The sequence below is a fragment of the Girardinichthys multiradiatus genome, chromosome 19 (genome assembly GCF_021462225.1).
Source record: "Girardinichthys multiradiatus isolate DD_20200921_A chromosome 19, DD_fGirMul_XY1, whole genome shotgun sequence".
Lineage (NCBI taxonomy): Eukaryota > Metazoa > Chordata > Actinopteri > Cyprinodontiformes > Goodeidae > Girardinichthys > Girardinichthys multiradiatus.
In genome coordinates this window covers 40,518,785-40,536,250 of record NC_061811.1, presented here as the reverse complement: position 1 = coordinate 40,536,250, position 17,466 = coordinate 40,518,785, and the positions used below count along the sequence as shown (strand labels likewise).

Below are 17,466 nucleotides of genomic sequence, written 5' to 3'. Positions count from 1 at the left end.
ATAATCCCAATACCTACTCCCCAAGAACAGACAAATTTGTTCATTTGTGGCAGATCTCAAGAACAAGAATGGCCAGGACATTTCATACTTAACAAGAACTTGGCTGCAGAACTCTTTGGTCCCCAAAGGTCCCTCACACTGCAGCATTTGTTTATAAAAGCTGACTGATCCCACATAAGAAAAATTTTCTGCTCAGATGATGTGCCAAGAACAAGCTGCAAGAACTCCAAATTCAGAACAAAATTACATCATTGTGTTCTTGTAGCCCTGGAAGAGAGAAAACGCAATTTACTGTTCTTGCAAAGTATGTACAGGCCTTTAAATTACTTCTAAAGGTGTTTATTGGGATTAAATTATCAAGAGCACACAAAGCAATGGGATTATGATTTGGGCTTTCTCAAAATATATATAGACATAGTAATCTTTGTGCATCGCTACTTTTCAATCTGAGAAGCTATAAAAATATTGTCCCTCTAATCATACTGGCAATTAGCAGTTAAAAAACAATTGGCAACTCTAGCTGATTAAAGCACGAAACATTCAGTTTGATTTAAAGTCAGACAGTAAATAATAGGAAAGATTGTTTTGTGTTTTTATACAGTGTATGTAAATATTTGGTTTCAACTTTATAACATTACTGAGACACAAGGTTTCAAAACTGTACACGTAACAATGAATGCAACCAACTTTGATGAGCGACTCCTATGAGTGAAAAGATGAAAAGTCTTAATTTTCTCTTCATCCTGCACATGCCACAGGAAACCATAAAAAGGAACATGAAAATCAGTCAGTTAGTCATTTTCTATGGCTTCTTCCATAGTGGTACGCGGGGAAGCTGGTTCCTATCTCCAGCAGTCTATGGGTGGGAGGCAGGGTACACCCTGGACAGGTCGCCAGTCCATTGCAGGGCAAGACATGAAAGTCAGTCATCACACCCCCGTTCTGCTCTAACCAAATTTACACAAAACTAGACACACTCTTGTTCATCTACTTTTACTTATATTTTAATTGGTTTTAAAATCACAAACTTTTATTCTCCTTCCTCTTTTCAGCACACTGAATTCTCCCCTTTTCTCGCTGTGAAGGTGTGTGTATTTTTGTGTTTAAGGTCTGCATTGGGTAGACGTTCGCTATTGTTCATCTCTCTAAGTGTACAACACTGCTTATGTTTGCAGAAGAACAAACCTACATACCTACAACAGTTCACCACCTGAGGCTGAGATTTGGCCATAGATGTATATTTAAAAAAATATAATCACACGCGATGAAAATGCAGAGACCTAAACGCACATAAATGTGTACACATATAAGTAGAACAGACAGGTGGAGAGCATATCTTATGCCACCCAGCTGCTCCACCATTTATCAGAACTTCAAATTTTAGACGTGAGCGCTCAAACATACACAGGCACTTTACATTAGTATCACACTAAGCCAGACCAAGACAGACATAAACAAAGCACCCACACAGGTATATTGTCATAATTCGCGCCAGTGATTTAGGAATTAGTTTATTGACTGATAAATCCTGGATCTGCACTTTATTTATAATTCTTAAAAGTTTTTCACTTGGTGCACAGAGTGCTAGGCTAACATCAGAAGTAATTTAGACATTATTTTATCTCTTCAGTGTGACCTCACATACTTAAGTTGGTTGTATAAAGAGCTATTGACTGCTATTTAATCTCAGCTGTCAGATACCACTACCCACTGCAACTTTTGTTACAAATGCTCTCTTTATTCTCTTGTACTAGCATGTATACAAAAATAAAAAGTATTGTGTACCAAGCATGAGTTTACTTCCTGTTGTCAAATCCCTTTTATTCCATCTCTTTTCACTCACAAACACAGCAAAGGTGAGGATAATGATGGAGGAATTACACACAGTTACATGATGTTTTCATAATGTATGCAAACAGCAAAAATATTTATGTTTAAATCTGGCACTGGCCCATAACAGCTCTGAATGTGTAACACAGTTGACAAAAGTTATAGTTTCAAAACCATAACAATTTTTCTTTACACCACTCCTATGGTTAAAAAAATGTCAGATAAAGTTTCTGAAAGAGCAGTTTTCTGGGTGCATGGAGCAGAACCGCTCTCTGATCATCCCTAACTTATCTTTGTCACTCTAATTTCTGTTGTCATCAAGGAAAAATTCACCCTTTTGTGAAGACATAGCATGGAAAGTAACAGGAGTGCCTCCTGTTAGTGTTATGAATTTCATGCTTTAGAAAGCACTAGCACATGCCACTAGCACAGTTGGCAAGCTAACAAGTTTGCCAACTGTGCTAGTGGCATGTATAAAAACAGCAGAGCACATACTAGCTAACTGAGCCTAGACTTTCAGTGTTATTCTAAAAAATGCAGGACAACAAAAATATATAATATTGTAATGTTTACAGAAACACTTTTAGAAATTTAGTGGGTGTTTATTGCACAGTTTCTTAGTCTTCCATCACTGTGTACATTTTAAAATTATCTTTGAAAACCATATTAGCTTGCAGAGACTCTAGATTTATGTTTTTACTTATGAGAAAAAGTTAAATTCTTCATTTTTTTTATGTCTTTAAGAAAAAAAAACCATGAAGATAAATTATTTTGATCAGTGCATGAAACCACTGACTCCGATTTTAAACATTGACCTTCAACACAGCCACCCATGTTCTCTCGTTCTCCTTGTGTTTGTCATAGACCAGATTACTATAACTGTAATAATAAATATATTATTCTAACAGCAGCAAAACAATAATTGCTGGTTTTCCCCACTTAAATTAAAGCAATTAGTTACCATTAGTCATGTAATAAAATAAAGTCCTAACTCTTAACCAAAAATGTGTTTGGAATTTGCATTTGTTCAGTGGTTAAAAAACAAATGTTTTTAATGGAAAATTTTAAATACATACACTGCCAGCAGATTTTCAGAAGAAACTGCCGTTTTCTAGAAAGCCTTTAGGTTTTAGAGAACTTTTTCAAACTCATGATGTGATCAATTATATATATCTTTCATCTAATGAGGGTACCTGTTAAATATGATAAAACATGCTGTCACCCAAACAAAAAGAGACTCCAAATAAGCAGAAACAACCTGACTCAAATTATTATTCATGTTTTTCTGTTATGTACATAACAAAAACAAACTGCACTACCAATGCTAATTCTACAGCAACTGAGGAGCTGACGCCAACATTACCATGGTGAGGAGGTATGCTGTTGGCCAGCCAGGTGAAGGGTCTTGGGCCGGGTATTCGAGCAGCTGCCTGCATTAGACGGCCGCTCCCAGTAGGGGTCACTGTGAAACACACACAAAGATAAAGTGCGGAAAAGTTCTTTAACAACCTTAGAATACAGAACAAGGAAAGGCAGAGAGAGTTGGGGAAAAAGACATTAAACAGAACAGAAAAAACTACATAAATGTAATAGAGGAAAAGCAGCACAGAAATTAGGGAACAAATGCCATTACTCAATACATAGTTAAGTGTAGGTACCACATATTGTATATTTAAACAGATTTAGCTTTTTTAAAGCAAACATTTACAGACAATTTGATGATGTCATTGGAAATACTGTTTAAAACTGGGCATTTTTAGCTCAGTGGGAGAAAAAAATCACCGCAACATAGACACCTGTATTTATTATGAAAATGCAAATCTCCAGTAAAATAAAAGAATGAAACTATAACCATTCTGTTCAGAAGTCCCTGCTTGCTTGCATTCTTTTACTCCTAACTTTTTATCTCTTAGCCAAAATTATGTAAATATTGGACTAAAACTACTTCTTACCAGTGACTCCCAAGGATTATTACTGTTTTTACTTTTTTTCTAAAGGATTTGGATGTTTTTATAATCGAACTCGAAAGCAGGACAAGTTGACGCCAGCTAATCAGCACAAAATGCCTCCGTTCACCACAGAGGACTTCGACAAACTTTTACAGAAAATGGCTGTTTTGGAGATGAAAATCCATTGACTAGAAGTGAATGTGGAGGTGAATATGGGGTACAACGATGATTCAACTCTGCCTGTGATCCCAAACAGTGACAGCCAGCTCAACAACTCAGCCGGCAATCAGAACACTGAGAATAAACCTACCGGCAATCCCCCTGGTATGTTTTAGGGGCATGCCCAAAAAATCAAGGTGGACGACTCACTGGAAGACCTCAGCAATTAAATAAATTAGAATGGCCAGAATTACAGAGAAATGCCCCCGTTTCCCCTAGGAAAAGAAGACTTCAACAGCGAGCTGCTGTCACAACAACTGATAGGAGTGAGACAGCTGGAAATAATGGAATTCCACTCCAAAACAGATTTGCCCCACTACAGAACGAAAACCAGGAAAACTATCCATCTTCTGAGAACAATAAAAGGTTTGAGGACAACCCTCATTCTAAACAGTCTTCTCCTAAATTGCCAGAGAAAAAGCGCCCCACCGGACCAAGATCCCTAATAGTGGGCAACACAGCTGTGGATGGGATTAAAAACGTCTGCAACAAGAAAAACACAGAAGTTATGATTGGTACCAGTAACGTGGTCTCCGATATCTCAGAGAATATTCTAGCAATCACAAAAAAGCGCCCGTCTCTAGAAAACCTTATTATACACTGTGGAGCCATGGATCACGTGGGTAAGAAAAAATCAGAAGTATTGAAGGAGGATTTCACTCGTCTGCTGAATAAAGTTGGAAGTCTCAATATCAAGGTGTTTCTCAGCAGACCCTTTGCACCGATTTTCTGTGGAGATGAGATTTTTTTGAGACTTCTGATGATTAATAAGTGGTTGAAAAAAACATGTGCTACCACGCCAGACATCTCACATCTAATCTCTTCTATTCAGTAAATAATCCAGCAGCTTTGACCTTCAGCAGAGAACATGGAGTATCAACAACAATGATAACGCTGCCTCCAACAGCTCCAGCAGAGACAACGGCCAGTTGGCTGAAAAAGAGAGATAATCACAAAAAGTCTCCCCGTCAAAATCCACAGGAGAAGTGGACCCCATCCCCCCCCCCCCCCCCCCCTCTCACCCCAGACCCGACCCAGACCGCACGGAACTCTCCTATCTCCCCACTGAGCCCTCTTTTTGCTTTACTGGATTCCGATAACATGAAAGCAGCTCTTAAAATCAGGACCCAAATGGCTCTGACATCTTCTCCATTCAAAACCCCCCGTGGCCGAGGCACTGCTACTGAACCAACATCTTCCAAATGCCGCAGAGCCCCACCACCTCCTAATCTCTGTCCTCCTAATCAGGACCTTCAAATCACTTCTCTGTGATACAGTCTGGGCCCCAGTGGTAACTCTTATCAGAAATGAGCATGTCCAGGAAAAACTGGGGCCCCTAATAGGAGATAGTTGTAAAATCTCTGTGCTTCTATGTGACAGAAAGAGCAAAGCCAAAAGGATAAGAGACAGTAATAAACAATCAAAAAAAGACATAAACTGTCAGGTACAACCAGACACAGAGTTAATATCAGCAATTAATTCATATAAACTGGCTTTATTGAACATTAGATCTCTGTCAGGAAAATCATTTTTAATCAATGACTTCATTACTGACCACGATCTTGATGTTGTGTATTTAACAGAAACATGGTTACATGAATTTAATGAAGCTCCCATTCTGATAGAGGCTACGCCTCCAAACTACAATATTCTTTGTGAGAGCAGACAGCAAAGAAAAGGTGGAGGGATGGCCACTTTGTTTAAAGATTTATTAATGTAAAAAAGTATTTCTGGGCAAATTTGACTCTTTTGAATATTTGGCTCTCCAGGTAAAGAGCCCAGTCCGAACCATGTTCTTGAATATTTACAGGCCTCCTAAGTCCAAAACAAACTTTATCAGTGATTTAAATGAGCTTTTATCTGTGATTTGTGTTTATTATGACTGTTTAATTATTGTGGGAGACTTCAACATTCACATGGACAATCCTGAAGAAAGAAGTCCAATAGATCTATGTGACACTCTTAGAAATTTTGGTTTGACTCAACATGTTAAACAGCAAACGCACAAACAGGGACATATTTTGGACTTGATGATCACTGTGTCATATCCATGGAGGTTGTGTGCAGGCTGGGTGCAGTGTGTGTTTTTTTTTTTTTGTGTGTGCTGTGTTTCTCTCCTTCCACTCAGGGTGTGACTGGCAGGTGCTCCTGCGCAGCTGTTGCTCATCAGGGAGCAATCAACCTGGGCTTAAGAGGAGTGGAGAACCAGAGGGAGGCGTCAGCTCGTTGTCTCACTTCAGTGGTAAACAGCTAGACCTCTGCTGCTCTGCAATTATCTCACCGATCACTGACTTTTTGTGTTTTCTCTTCTGCCTCTTAGGAAGACGGTTTCTGCCTGAGATTCTGTGGGTTTTTTTCGTGCCTCCGGTTAATTCTTGTCATGTTCTGAGGATCAAGGTAATTGAAGCCTCGATTGTCTCAGCTGTGAGCCTCCACTCTGCCTCCTTCCCGGACCCAGGTTTTCTAGAGCAGCACACACCTGCTTCTGAAAATCATTCACCTGCCTGTCCACCCTCCAATGGAAATATCCCTTTATGAAAAGGGATCAAGAAACAAAGAAACACTGAGCCTGAAAAGCCTGGAGACACTTTCCCCTTCAACTGCACCCATCTGCCAACCTCAACCATCGTGGAATAGAATTATTCCTCCCTGGGTTTTTTTCTGCGAGTCCTGCCTTCGTAAGTCCAAAACCAAAAGAAAATGTTTTATATTTTGCCATCTTATGCAGGACCTCTCTAAGCACACTTTTTTTTTTTTCCCATTAGTGAGACCCCATTCCTGTTGCTGATCCAGTCCTGGTTCCAGATCACATTTGCTCATGTAAAACCTCATAAACTGTTAAAATGTTGCCTTGGTTCACTTGAGGTTGTCTCATTCACAGTCTGGTAAAAACCCAATATGACACTAAGGGTCCAAACCTTTCCAAGGTGTCTGTAACTGATGTTGCCCTATCTGACCACTTTTCTGTTATTTTTGAAAGCATCATCTCCAATGACTCAGTTTGTCAAAGAGACATTATAAGAAAATACATCTTTAAGGACGGTGCTGCTGAAACCTTTAACCAGATTTACTCTTCTACCTCCACTTTGCCCTGTAACACTGTAGATGAGCTGGTAGATGACTTTCATTCTAAAATCTCAGACATCATTGATTCAATTGCTCCAATTAAAGTGAAAGTCCTTTCTGGGAAGAAAATGTCTCTGTGGAGGACAGGGACGTTTTTGTGTCAGTAGGTAGCTTTACATCAGAGACCACAAAAATCACATGTGGCGTTCCCCAAGGGTCCATCTTACGGCCCTCCTATTCAATGTCTACATGCTCCCCCTAACTCAGATTTTAATAAACAACAATGTAAGTTATCATAACAATGCAGACGACACACAGCTATACGTTACGATGTCACCAGGTGACTATGAACCCATTCAAGCACTTGGTAAATGCTTGGATGGATGGATGAGCCAACATTTTCTTCAACTGAACCAAAACAAAACTGAACTAATAATTTTTGCACCAAAGGAAGAGCGTTTAAAACTTAGCACACAGTTTCAGTTAATACAGCTAGAAACCACCAGTCAGGCTCAAAACCTGAGTATAGTGATGGACTCAGACCTGAACCTTCAGAAGCACATAAAGACAGTAACAAGGTCGGCCTTCCATCACCTAAAGAACATCTCCAGGATTAAAGGACTGTCTCAGCGGGACCTTGAAAACTAATTCATGCGTTCATCTTTAGTAGAATTGATTACTGCAACGGTGTCTTCACAGGTCTGCCTAAAAAGTCGATCAGACAGCTGCAGTTGATCCAGAACGCTGCTGCCCACGTCCTCACTAGAACTAAGAAAGTGGAGCACATCAGCCCGGATCTAAAGTCCCTACACTGGCTCCCTGTAGCTCAGAGAACAGACTTTTAAATACTTATCTTAGTCTACAAATCACTGAATGGCTTAGCACCAAAATACAGGGGTTGGACAATGAAACTGAAACACCTGTCATTTTAGTGTGGGAGGTTTCATGGCTAAATTGGACCAGCCTGGTAGCCAGTGTTCATTGATTGCACATTGCACCAGTAAGAGCAGAGTGTGAAGGTTCAATTAGCAGGGTAAGAGCACAGTTTTGCTCAAAATATTGAAATGCACACAACATTATGGTGACATACCAGAGTTCAAAAGAGGACACATTGTTAGTGCATCTGTGACCAAGACAGCAAGTCTTTGTGATGTATCAAGAGCCACGGTATCCAGGGTAATGTCAGCATACCACCAAGAAGGACGAACCACATCCAACAGGATTAACTGTGGACGCAAGAGGAAGCTGTCTGAAAGGAATGTTCGGGTGCTTACCCGGATTGTATCCAAAAAACATAAAACCACGGCTGCCCAGATCACGGCAGAATTAAATGTGCACCTCAACTCTCCTGTTTCCACCAGAACTGTCCGTCGGGAGCTCCGCAGAGTCAATATACACGGCCGGGCTGCTATAGCCAAACCTTTGGTCACTCATCCCAATGCCAAACGTCGGTTTCAATGGTGCAAGGAGCGCAAATCTTGGGCTGTGGACAATGTGAAACATGTATTGTTCTCTGATGAGTCCACCTTTACTGTTTTCCCCACATCTGGGAGAGTCACGGTGTGGAGAAGCCCCAAAGAAGCGTACCACCCAGACTGTTGCATGCCCAGAGTGAAGCATGGGGGTGGATCATTGATGGTTTGGGCTGCCATATCATGGCATTCCCTTGGCCCAATACTTGTGCTAGATGGGCGCGTCACTGCCAAGGACTACCAAACCATTCTTGAGGACCATGTGCATCCAATGGTTCAAACATTGTATCCTGAAGGCTGTGCCGTGTATCAGGATGACAATGCACCAATACAGGTCCTTCTCAAAATATTAGCATATTGTGATAAAGTTCATTATTTTCCATAATGTAATGATGAAAATTTAACATTCATATATTTTAGATTCATTGCACACTAACTGAAATATTTCAGGTCTTTTATTGTCTTAATATGGATGATTTTGGCATACAGCTCATGAAAACCCAAAATTCCTATCTCACAAAATTAGCATATCATTAAAAGGGTCTCTAAACGAGCTATGAACCTAATCATCTGAATCAACGAGTTAACTCTAAACACCTGCAAAAGATTCCTGAGGCCTTTAAAACTCCCAGCCTGGTTCATCAGTCAAAACCCCAATCATGGGTAAGACTGCTGACCTGACTGCTGTCCAGAAGGCCACTATTGACACCCTCAAGCAAGAGGGTAAGACACAGAAAAAAATTTCTGAACGAATAGGTTGTTCCCAGAGTGCTGTATTAAGGCACCTCAGTGGGAAGTCTGTGGGAAGGAAAAAGTGTGGCAGAAAACGCTGCACAACGAGAAGAGGTGACCGGACCCTGAGGAAGATTGTGGAGAAGGGCCGATTCCAGACCTTGGGGGACCTGCGGAAGCAGTGGACTGAGTCTGGAGTAGAAACATCCAGAGCCACCGTGCACAGGCGTGTGCAGGAAATGGGCTACAGGTGCCGCATTCCCCAGGTCAAGCCACTTTTGACCCAGAAACAACGGCGGAAGCGCCTGACCTGGGCTACAGAGAAGCAGCACTGGACTGTTGCTCAGTGGTCCAAAGTACTTTTTTCGGATGAAAGCAAATTCTGCATGTCATTCGGAAATCAAGGTGCCAGAGTCTGGAGGAAGACTGGGGAGAAGGAAATGCCAAAATGCCAGAAGTCCAGTGTCAAGTACCCACAGTCAGTGATGGTCTGGGGTGCCGTGTCAGCTGCTGGTGTTGGTCCACTGTGTTTTATCAAGGGCAGGGTCAATGCTGCTAGCTATCAAGAGATTTTGGAGCACTTCATGCTTCCATCTGCTGAAAAGCTTTATGGAGATGAAGATTTCATTTTTCAGCACGACCTGGCACCTGCTCACAGTGCCAAAACCACTAGTAAATGGTTTACTGACCATGGTATCACTGTGCTCAATTGGCCTGCCAACTCTCCTGACCTGAACCCCATAGAAAATCTGTGGGATATTGTGAAGAGAACGTTGAGAGACTCAAGACCCAACACTCTGGATGAGCTAAAGGCCGTTATCGAAGCATCCTGGGCCTCCATAAGACCTCAGCAGTGCCACAGGCTGATTGCCTCCATGCCACGCCGCATTGAAGCAGTCATTTCTGCAAAAGGATTCCCGACCAAGTATTGAGTGCATAACTGTACATGATTATTTGAAGGTTGACGTTTTTTGTATTAAAAACACTTTTCTTTTATGGGTCGGATGAAATATGCTAATTTTGTGATATAGGAATTTTGGGTTTTCATGAGCTGTATGCCAAAATCATCCGTATTAAGACAATAAAAGACCTGAAATATTTCAGTTAGTGTGCAATTAATCTAAAATATATGAATGTTAAATTTTCATCATGACATTATGGAAAATAATGAACTTTATCACAATATGCTAATATTTTGAGAAGGACCTGTACACACAGCAAGACTGGTGAAAGATTGGTTTGATGAACATGAAAGTGAAGTTGAACATCTCCCATGGCCTGCACAGTCACCAGATCTAAATATTATTGAGCCACTTTGTGGTGTTTTGGAGGAGCGAGTCAGGAAACATTTTCCTCCACCAGTATCACGTAGTGACTTGGCCACTATCTTGCAAGAAGAATGGCTTAAAATCCCTCTGACCACTGTGCAGGACTTGTATAAGTCATTCCCAAGATGAATTGAGGCCCTACACCATACTAATAAATTATTGTGGTCTAAAACCAGGTGTTTCCGTTTCATTGTCCATCCCCTGTACATTACAGACTTGTTGTCAATGTATCAACCACCCAGACCTCTCAGGTCTTCTGTCTCAAATCTACTCTGCATAGCCAGAACCAGAACCAAACATGGAGAAGCAGCTTTTAGTTCTTATGCTCCACTAATCTGGAATAAACTTCCAGAAAACTGTAAAAGCGCTGAAACCCTAAGTTGCTTTAAATCAAGATTAAAAACTTATTTGTTTAGAGTGGCCTTTGACTGTGCCATCTAAACATTATTAGTTGTTTTCAGTCCAATTTTCCTTTCGTTTTCTTATCCATCATTCTATTCTCTTTATTTTTTTTAATAACCTCTGTTGTTTGATTTTCTGTATCATTGTAATGTTTTTCCTTATGTACAGTGTCTTGAGTGCCTTGTTGCTGAAAATTGCTATATAAATAAACTTGACTTGACTAGAAGAACAGTTCAGATCTAATTTATGATAGAATAAATGCTATCATTCGGATCATTTATATGAGATGCAAAACAAACATTTGCAGAAAAAGTCCTGAGAAGTCTAAACTGATAAATCAGCACAGCATTTCAAACCTAACTGAGAACTTGAACATGTTAGAAAACAACAGCATCCTAATTTTTAGTGCTTATAAGTTTCCTAGTAGCTAAAGGTCACATCTCTTACAGGTAGAAAAAAGGTGTGTGGTGGATTTCAGGATGTTCCTGCTGGTTAACAGCTCCTGCTTTCTAAAATATTTTTAAAAAATAGATAAACCTCCAGTTTAGCTGTTTTATTTCTCAATTTATATATTTAAAGTAAAGATTGATGGTGTCAACTGTGACTTGACAGGAAGGCAAAGTGACGGAGTCAAATACAAAACAAAGTCACTCCAGAGTGACTGTCTATGCACAGAGAATTATTTAAATTTTACACACCCACCAAAAACAAGCTGTCAAAACCCATGTTGATGTAGATTTTTCATAATGGAAAAAGGGCACAGAGAAAGTCAGCAGAATAAGAGTGAAGAGGATAAATAAACGGAGGAGGCAGAGTAAGAGAGGCTTGGAGAGTCACAAGAAGGGAAGAGAAAAGGAGAAACAATGAACCAATGCAGTCTTGCAGAACAGTAGCTGAACTGTGAAGCGCACCACAAAACCTTTGACATTGTCGTTCTTATTTTGTGGACATGTAATACTGTAAAACTGTTTTCTGAAGCGAGCTTCCCACTATTGTTCTCGTTAGAGGTTGAGGTGAGGGCAGCTCCAGCATAACCTATTTTAGTTTACAGCTACAGGAGGAACACATTGAGAGCTGGTTTTCAAATGAAATGACCAGAGATGGTATAACTTTTTGATTTGATCTCTTGATTCATGACTAGGGAACATATCTGTTTAGAAGAAAAATAAGAAAAGAAGTAAAAATTAGACAAATGTGGCTATTTGAAAAACATATATTCTCTATGAATGTTCTTCACTGATTATACAACAAGCTTTAAGGAGGTTTTCAGACTTCCACATGAGAGCATAACAATGGTCAATCCATAAAACAGAAAGAATTACTTGTACTGACTTGTATATTGTGCTCAGATTTCTTAAAGCTGTAATCTTTAGTTTCTTCATTTGAGCAGACATGCTTTTTAAAAGATATGTGTATCAATTTAAATCAAATAGAACCACATGAAATTTAATTTGTGGAGCATTTGGGTCATCCTACCGCTCACCTTTGCTTGTAGGGTGAACTGTGGTGGTCATGGTTCAAGTCCAGCTAAGGTAAAAAGGAAACAGCTAAGCATAAGCAAAACAAATTAGCAAGGGAAACAAAGTAAAAAGACAACAGATTTTTTTAGTTTTCTAATTTTTTCTGGTTTATTTTTTCTTTTGTTTTTTTTGTATTTTTCGCTATTTACCCTTCTGTGAAACGGGCTGCACGGTGCACAGTTGGTAGCACTGTGGCCTTGCAGCAAGAAGGTCCAGGCCGGGGGTCTTTCTGCATGGAGCTTGCATGTTCTCCCCAGATTCTCACCAGGTACTCTTCCTCCCACAGTCCAAAGACATTCCTGTTAGGTTAATTAGTCTCTCTAAATTGCCCTTAGGTGTGTGAATGAGTGTGTGTGGTTGTTTATGGTTGTTTGTGTGTTGCCCTGCGATAGACTGGTGACCTGTCCAGGGTGTCCCCCGCCTCCCACCTTTAGACTGCTGGAGATAGGAACCAGATTGGAAGAAGCGGTATAGAAAATGACTGAACCTTCAGTGAAACCATTTAAAACAGTAGCTGAAAGGACAGGTGCAATTCAATGCACTAGAACATCATCTAAAAAGCCATTTATTTCTGCAGTTCAGTGAAATGTATATTATGTAGATTAATTACACCCAGAGTGTTATAGTTCAAGCAATTATTTCTGCTAATTTAGGTTTTTTCAAAACCCAAGATTGAGTTCCTGAGGAATTCTTAATAATAAATAAGAACACTAAAAATTATTATTTTAGTACACACATGTTATGACCATGTTATGGCTTACAAAATCATGGGGCGACTTAACAGTTGTCCAGAAGACAGTCACTGACACCCTTCTTAAGAAATAAATAATAATAAAAAATCATCTCTAGAGAAACTGGCTGTTTACAGAGTGCTGTTTCCAAGCATTATTATTTAGAAAGTTAAGACGGTGGGTGATGCAGCATGGTAATCCAGACAGCGCCATCATGCCCACCTTTTAATAGCAAAACAAAAATACAATGAAGGTTCTGAAATGACTTAGTCAAAGTCTGGAATTACATTTTATTGAGATGCTTGTTGGTGTTGAAAAAAACCTTCCAATGTGGCTGAAAACAATTTTCCAAGAAAATTGCCCAAATAATTATTTGCCAAATTTCCCCCAAAAACCAGTGATTAGCAGTTGTACCCACCAGGGGTGGCACAACCAGTTATAAGCTTTGGGGGCAGTTACTTTTTGACAATGATCAGGGAATAGTTTTCAGCTAAGGATTATTATACAGATTGACTAATATTTAAATTTTTGTGTATCAAGCTGAATAAATTTAATGTAGGTCAGCTACCTTTCATTTCTAAGAGTAGAACGAAATCAACCTCTTTTTTTTATTATATGAAGTTTCCCAAACACAAACCCACACTCACCGTGACCTCCCAATCCTGCTGTGTCTGCTATTAACAGAAGTGAGAGCTTTGGTAAAACAATCAATCTTCAGAGAAGGAATTAGGTTCATAAGGTCACTCACCATGTCACTTATTTCCTTGAGCAACATCACACCCCTGCTCTATTTCTCTGGTTCTCTCTTTTTTCTTTTTACATCAGCTTTTTTTTTTTTTTTTCGGTGACCTCATCTTCTCTTGTCCACTTCACTTTGCTCCTCCCTCCCTTCTTAAAGTTTCTTCCATCACTTGAATTGTCTATTGCTTTTGTATTGCTATCTGTCCTTCCAATTATTTCCTCATCATCAGGCTCCCCTCCCGACACACTTAAGTCCTTACGTATCCCTCTGTCCCTTAACGTAATTCTTATAAACTCATTTTGTAATTCAATTTGCCATAATCTGGTTTCAAATTAATCCTTGTTGCCATGTTCTGTTTTCTTCAATAGAGGCATATAAAATATTTTTGTTAAACTCTATTTTTGTTTGGTAAACATTTTTCATCCTGATTTTCTCTTGTTTTTTTTTCTAAAACATCTGTTTTAAGTTTCCAGCTTTATGTTCAGCTGAATACCAACTGACACATAGATTTGTAGCACACATTTGCTTTCTTTCTAATTTATTTTTTCCTATCTTATTTAATCTGCCCTTTCACTACTTACTACACTTTTCCTTGGTTGTTATGTTGATTATTGCACCTTATTCTAATTGTGGAAAGACCTGTTGCTGTGCCACATGAACTATTAAATGCCCAGAATAAAAAGTTTAGGCAAACCAGTTTAATCCAATACCACACACTCACATATTGACAGGTAAAGATACACAAGTAGAAATTCAATAATCTGTGAATAAACAATGTAATTGGTTTGTGCACATCAACACACACCCAAAGACAGACTTATCGGTTAAGCACTCTGAAATGTACATAGGAAGGTAAACAAACACACATGTACACACTATATCGAAACACACAATCCATCAACCTAAAACGGCAGTGGTGGGAGGCAGTACAATGGGTATTGCCGTGCACCAGCAGAGCGAAATTGCAGACAGCGAATGGGAGATCTGGGCCATTTTTCAAGTCTGTATATTACAAATTGGTTACCAGAGCATTGTCTGAGAATACATACACATACAGTTTCACACACACAAACATACACACACACACACACACACACACACACACACACGCACACACACACACACACACACACACACACACACACACACACACACACACACGCATGGAGTGAAAAAAACTAATCCCAGTTTGTCCAATTGTAGCCCATAGAGCTCCAAAAATCTAGCCTTTTTTCTCGTTCTTAACAATTTCCCCAGAATAAACCATGTGATTGAAAATGTGTCAGTTTAGCAGGACGCAACTCTGCCACACACACACACACACACGCACACACGCAAGTATACCAATGAAATACAAGAATACACATCAGTGTTTACTTGCTGTAACCCAACTGTTTCTTATGAGAGTGTTCAAGCACTTCCAGGGCAGAGTCAAACATGCAACCTGTGCAAAAGGCATGCCCTATACACACACATGGACAGATACAGTTGTCCTCAGTTAGTAATAATGTTCTGGTTTAGGTTTGGACACTGAGTCTTCCTTCAGTGCAAAAGTAAATTAAAATTAAAAACAATAATATAGCCTTTATTTCTTTATTGGGTGAAGCATTTTTGATATGAGAAATATTGACAGTGGCTTAGAGTGGCATAAAAAGAGGGTGCACGAGTACCAGTTAAAAAAAATGCCATTTTACCTGTTGCACCCTTAACTGGTTTTGTACTGCATTTTTGCAAGTGCGTTCAGTGAGGAGGTGCTGCCGCTTGTGTTGAGTATGTGTAGCCTGTTTGCCGCTGATAGAGCAGTCACATGAGTGGGCTGTGCAGTATTTCCCCATCACACATCTGATAGGATTTCTCTGGATTTTGATTAGTTTTAATAATAGCTGTTTGGTTGTGTTAATCAAACTAGACATATACTGTATAGGGTGGAACACATGACGTCATATCTGTCTTAAACTAGAGAACTTAGTGCTAAGTTAAGCAAGGTACAACAGGGAACAGCTTGGCCTGGCCAACCAGTCTGTTGCTAGTCATGGACTGCATGTTTAGAGAAGTTTCGGGGGGGAACTGGAAATGTTGCTGCTCATCAATCTCTGATGGAAGATGGCATTTGTTTGTTGCCTAGTTGGTAATATTATGAACCTGTGGTGTGATATTTTGGTATTTGTTTGGGGGAACAGAAATAGGTATCTACATGACTTAGGAAAGGTGATCATTTGATTCTGTTTCTTTGCTGCCTTCTGACTGGTTTCAATTGCATTCATTTTGAATGTGTGACTTTAAACTGTTGCCGAATCTCACCATTACAGGTCCTTCTCAAAATATTAGCATATTGTGATAAAGTTCATTATTTTCCATAATGTCATGATGAAAATTTAACATTCATATATTTTAGATTCATTGCACACTAACTGAAATATTTCAGGTCTTTTATTGTCTTAATACGGATGATTTTGGCATACAGCTCATGAAAACCCAAAATTCCTATCTCACAAAATTAGCATATCATTAAAAGGGTCTCTAAACGAGCTATGAACCTAATCATCTGAATCAACGAGTTAACTCTAAACACCTGCAAAAGATTCCTGAGACCTTTAAAACTCCCAGCCTGGTTCATCACTCAAAACCCCAATCATGGGTAAGACTGCCGACCTGACTGCTGTCCAGAAGGCCACAATTGACACCCTCAAGCAAGAGGGTAAGACACAGAAAGAAATTTCTGAACGAATAGGCTGTTCCCAGAATGCTGTATCAAGGCACCTCAGTGGGAAGTCTGTGGGAAGGAAAAAGTGTGGCAGAAAACGCTGCACAACGAGAAGAGGTGACCGGACCCTGAGGAAGATTGTGGAGAAGGGCCGATTCCAGACCTTGGGGGGACCTGCGGAAGCAGTGGACTGAGTCTGGAGTAGAAACATCCAGAGCCACCATGCACAAGCGTGTGCAGGAAATGGGCTACAGGTGCCGCATTCCCCAAGTCAAGCCACTTTTGAACCAGAAACAGCGGCAGAAGCGCCTGACCTGGGCTACAGAGAAGCAGCACTGGACTGTTGCTCAGTGGTCCAAAGTACTTTTTTCGGATGAAAGCAAATTCTGCATGTCATTCGGAAATCAAGGTGCCAGAGTCTGGAGGAAGACTGGGGAGAAGGAAATGCCAAAATGCCAGAAGTCCAGTGTCAAGTACCCACAGTCAGTGATGGTCTGGGGTGCCGTGTCAGCTGCTGGTGTTGGTCCACTGGGTTTTATTAAGGTCAGGGTCAATGCAGCTAGCTATCAGGAGATTTTGGAGCACTTCATGCTTCCATCTGCTGAAAAGCTTTATGGATATGAAGATTTCATTTTCAGCATGACTTGGCACCTGCTCACAGTGCCAAAACCACTGGTAAATGGTTTACTGACCATGGTATCACTGTGCTCAATTGGCCTGCCAACTCTCCTGACCTGAACCCCATAGAGAATCTGTGGGATATTGTGAAGA

At 40.1% G+C, this 17,466-nt stretch overlaps 1 protein-coding gene across 2 annotated transcripts in view; it reads right to left on the bottom strand.

Moving 5' to 3' along the window:
• Positions 1-17,466, bottom strand: part of LOC124855164 (neuronal PAS domain-containing protein 3) — a 613,876-nt gene that overhangs the window by 474,909 nt on the left and 121,501 nt on the right. For both annotated transcript variants that reach the window (XM_047344770.1, XM_047344771.1), the window contains exon 2: positions 3,194-3,292. In XM_047344770.1, coding sequence (XP_047200726.1) covers positions 3,194-3,292 — 99 coding nt within the window. The remainder of the gene's footprint in view (positions 1-3,193; positions 3,293-17,466) is intronic.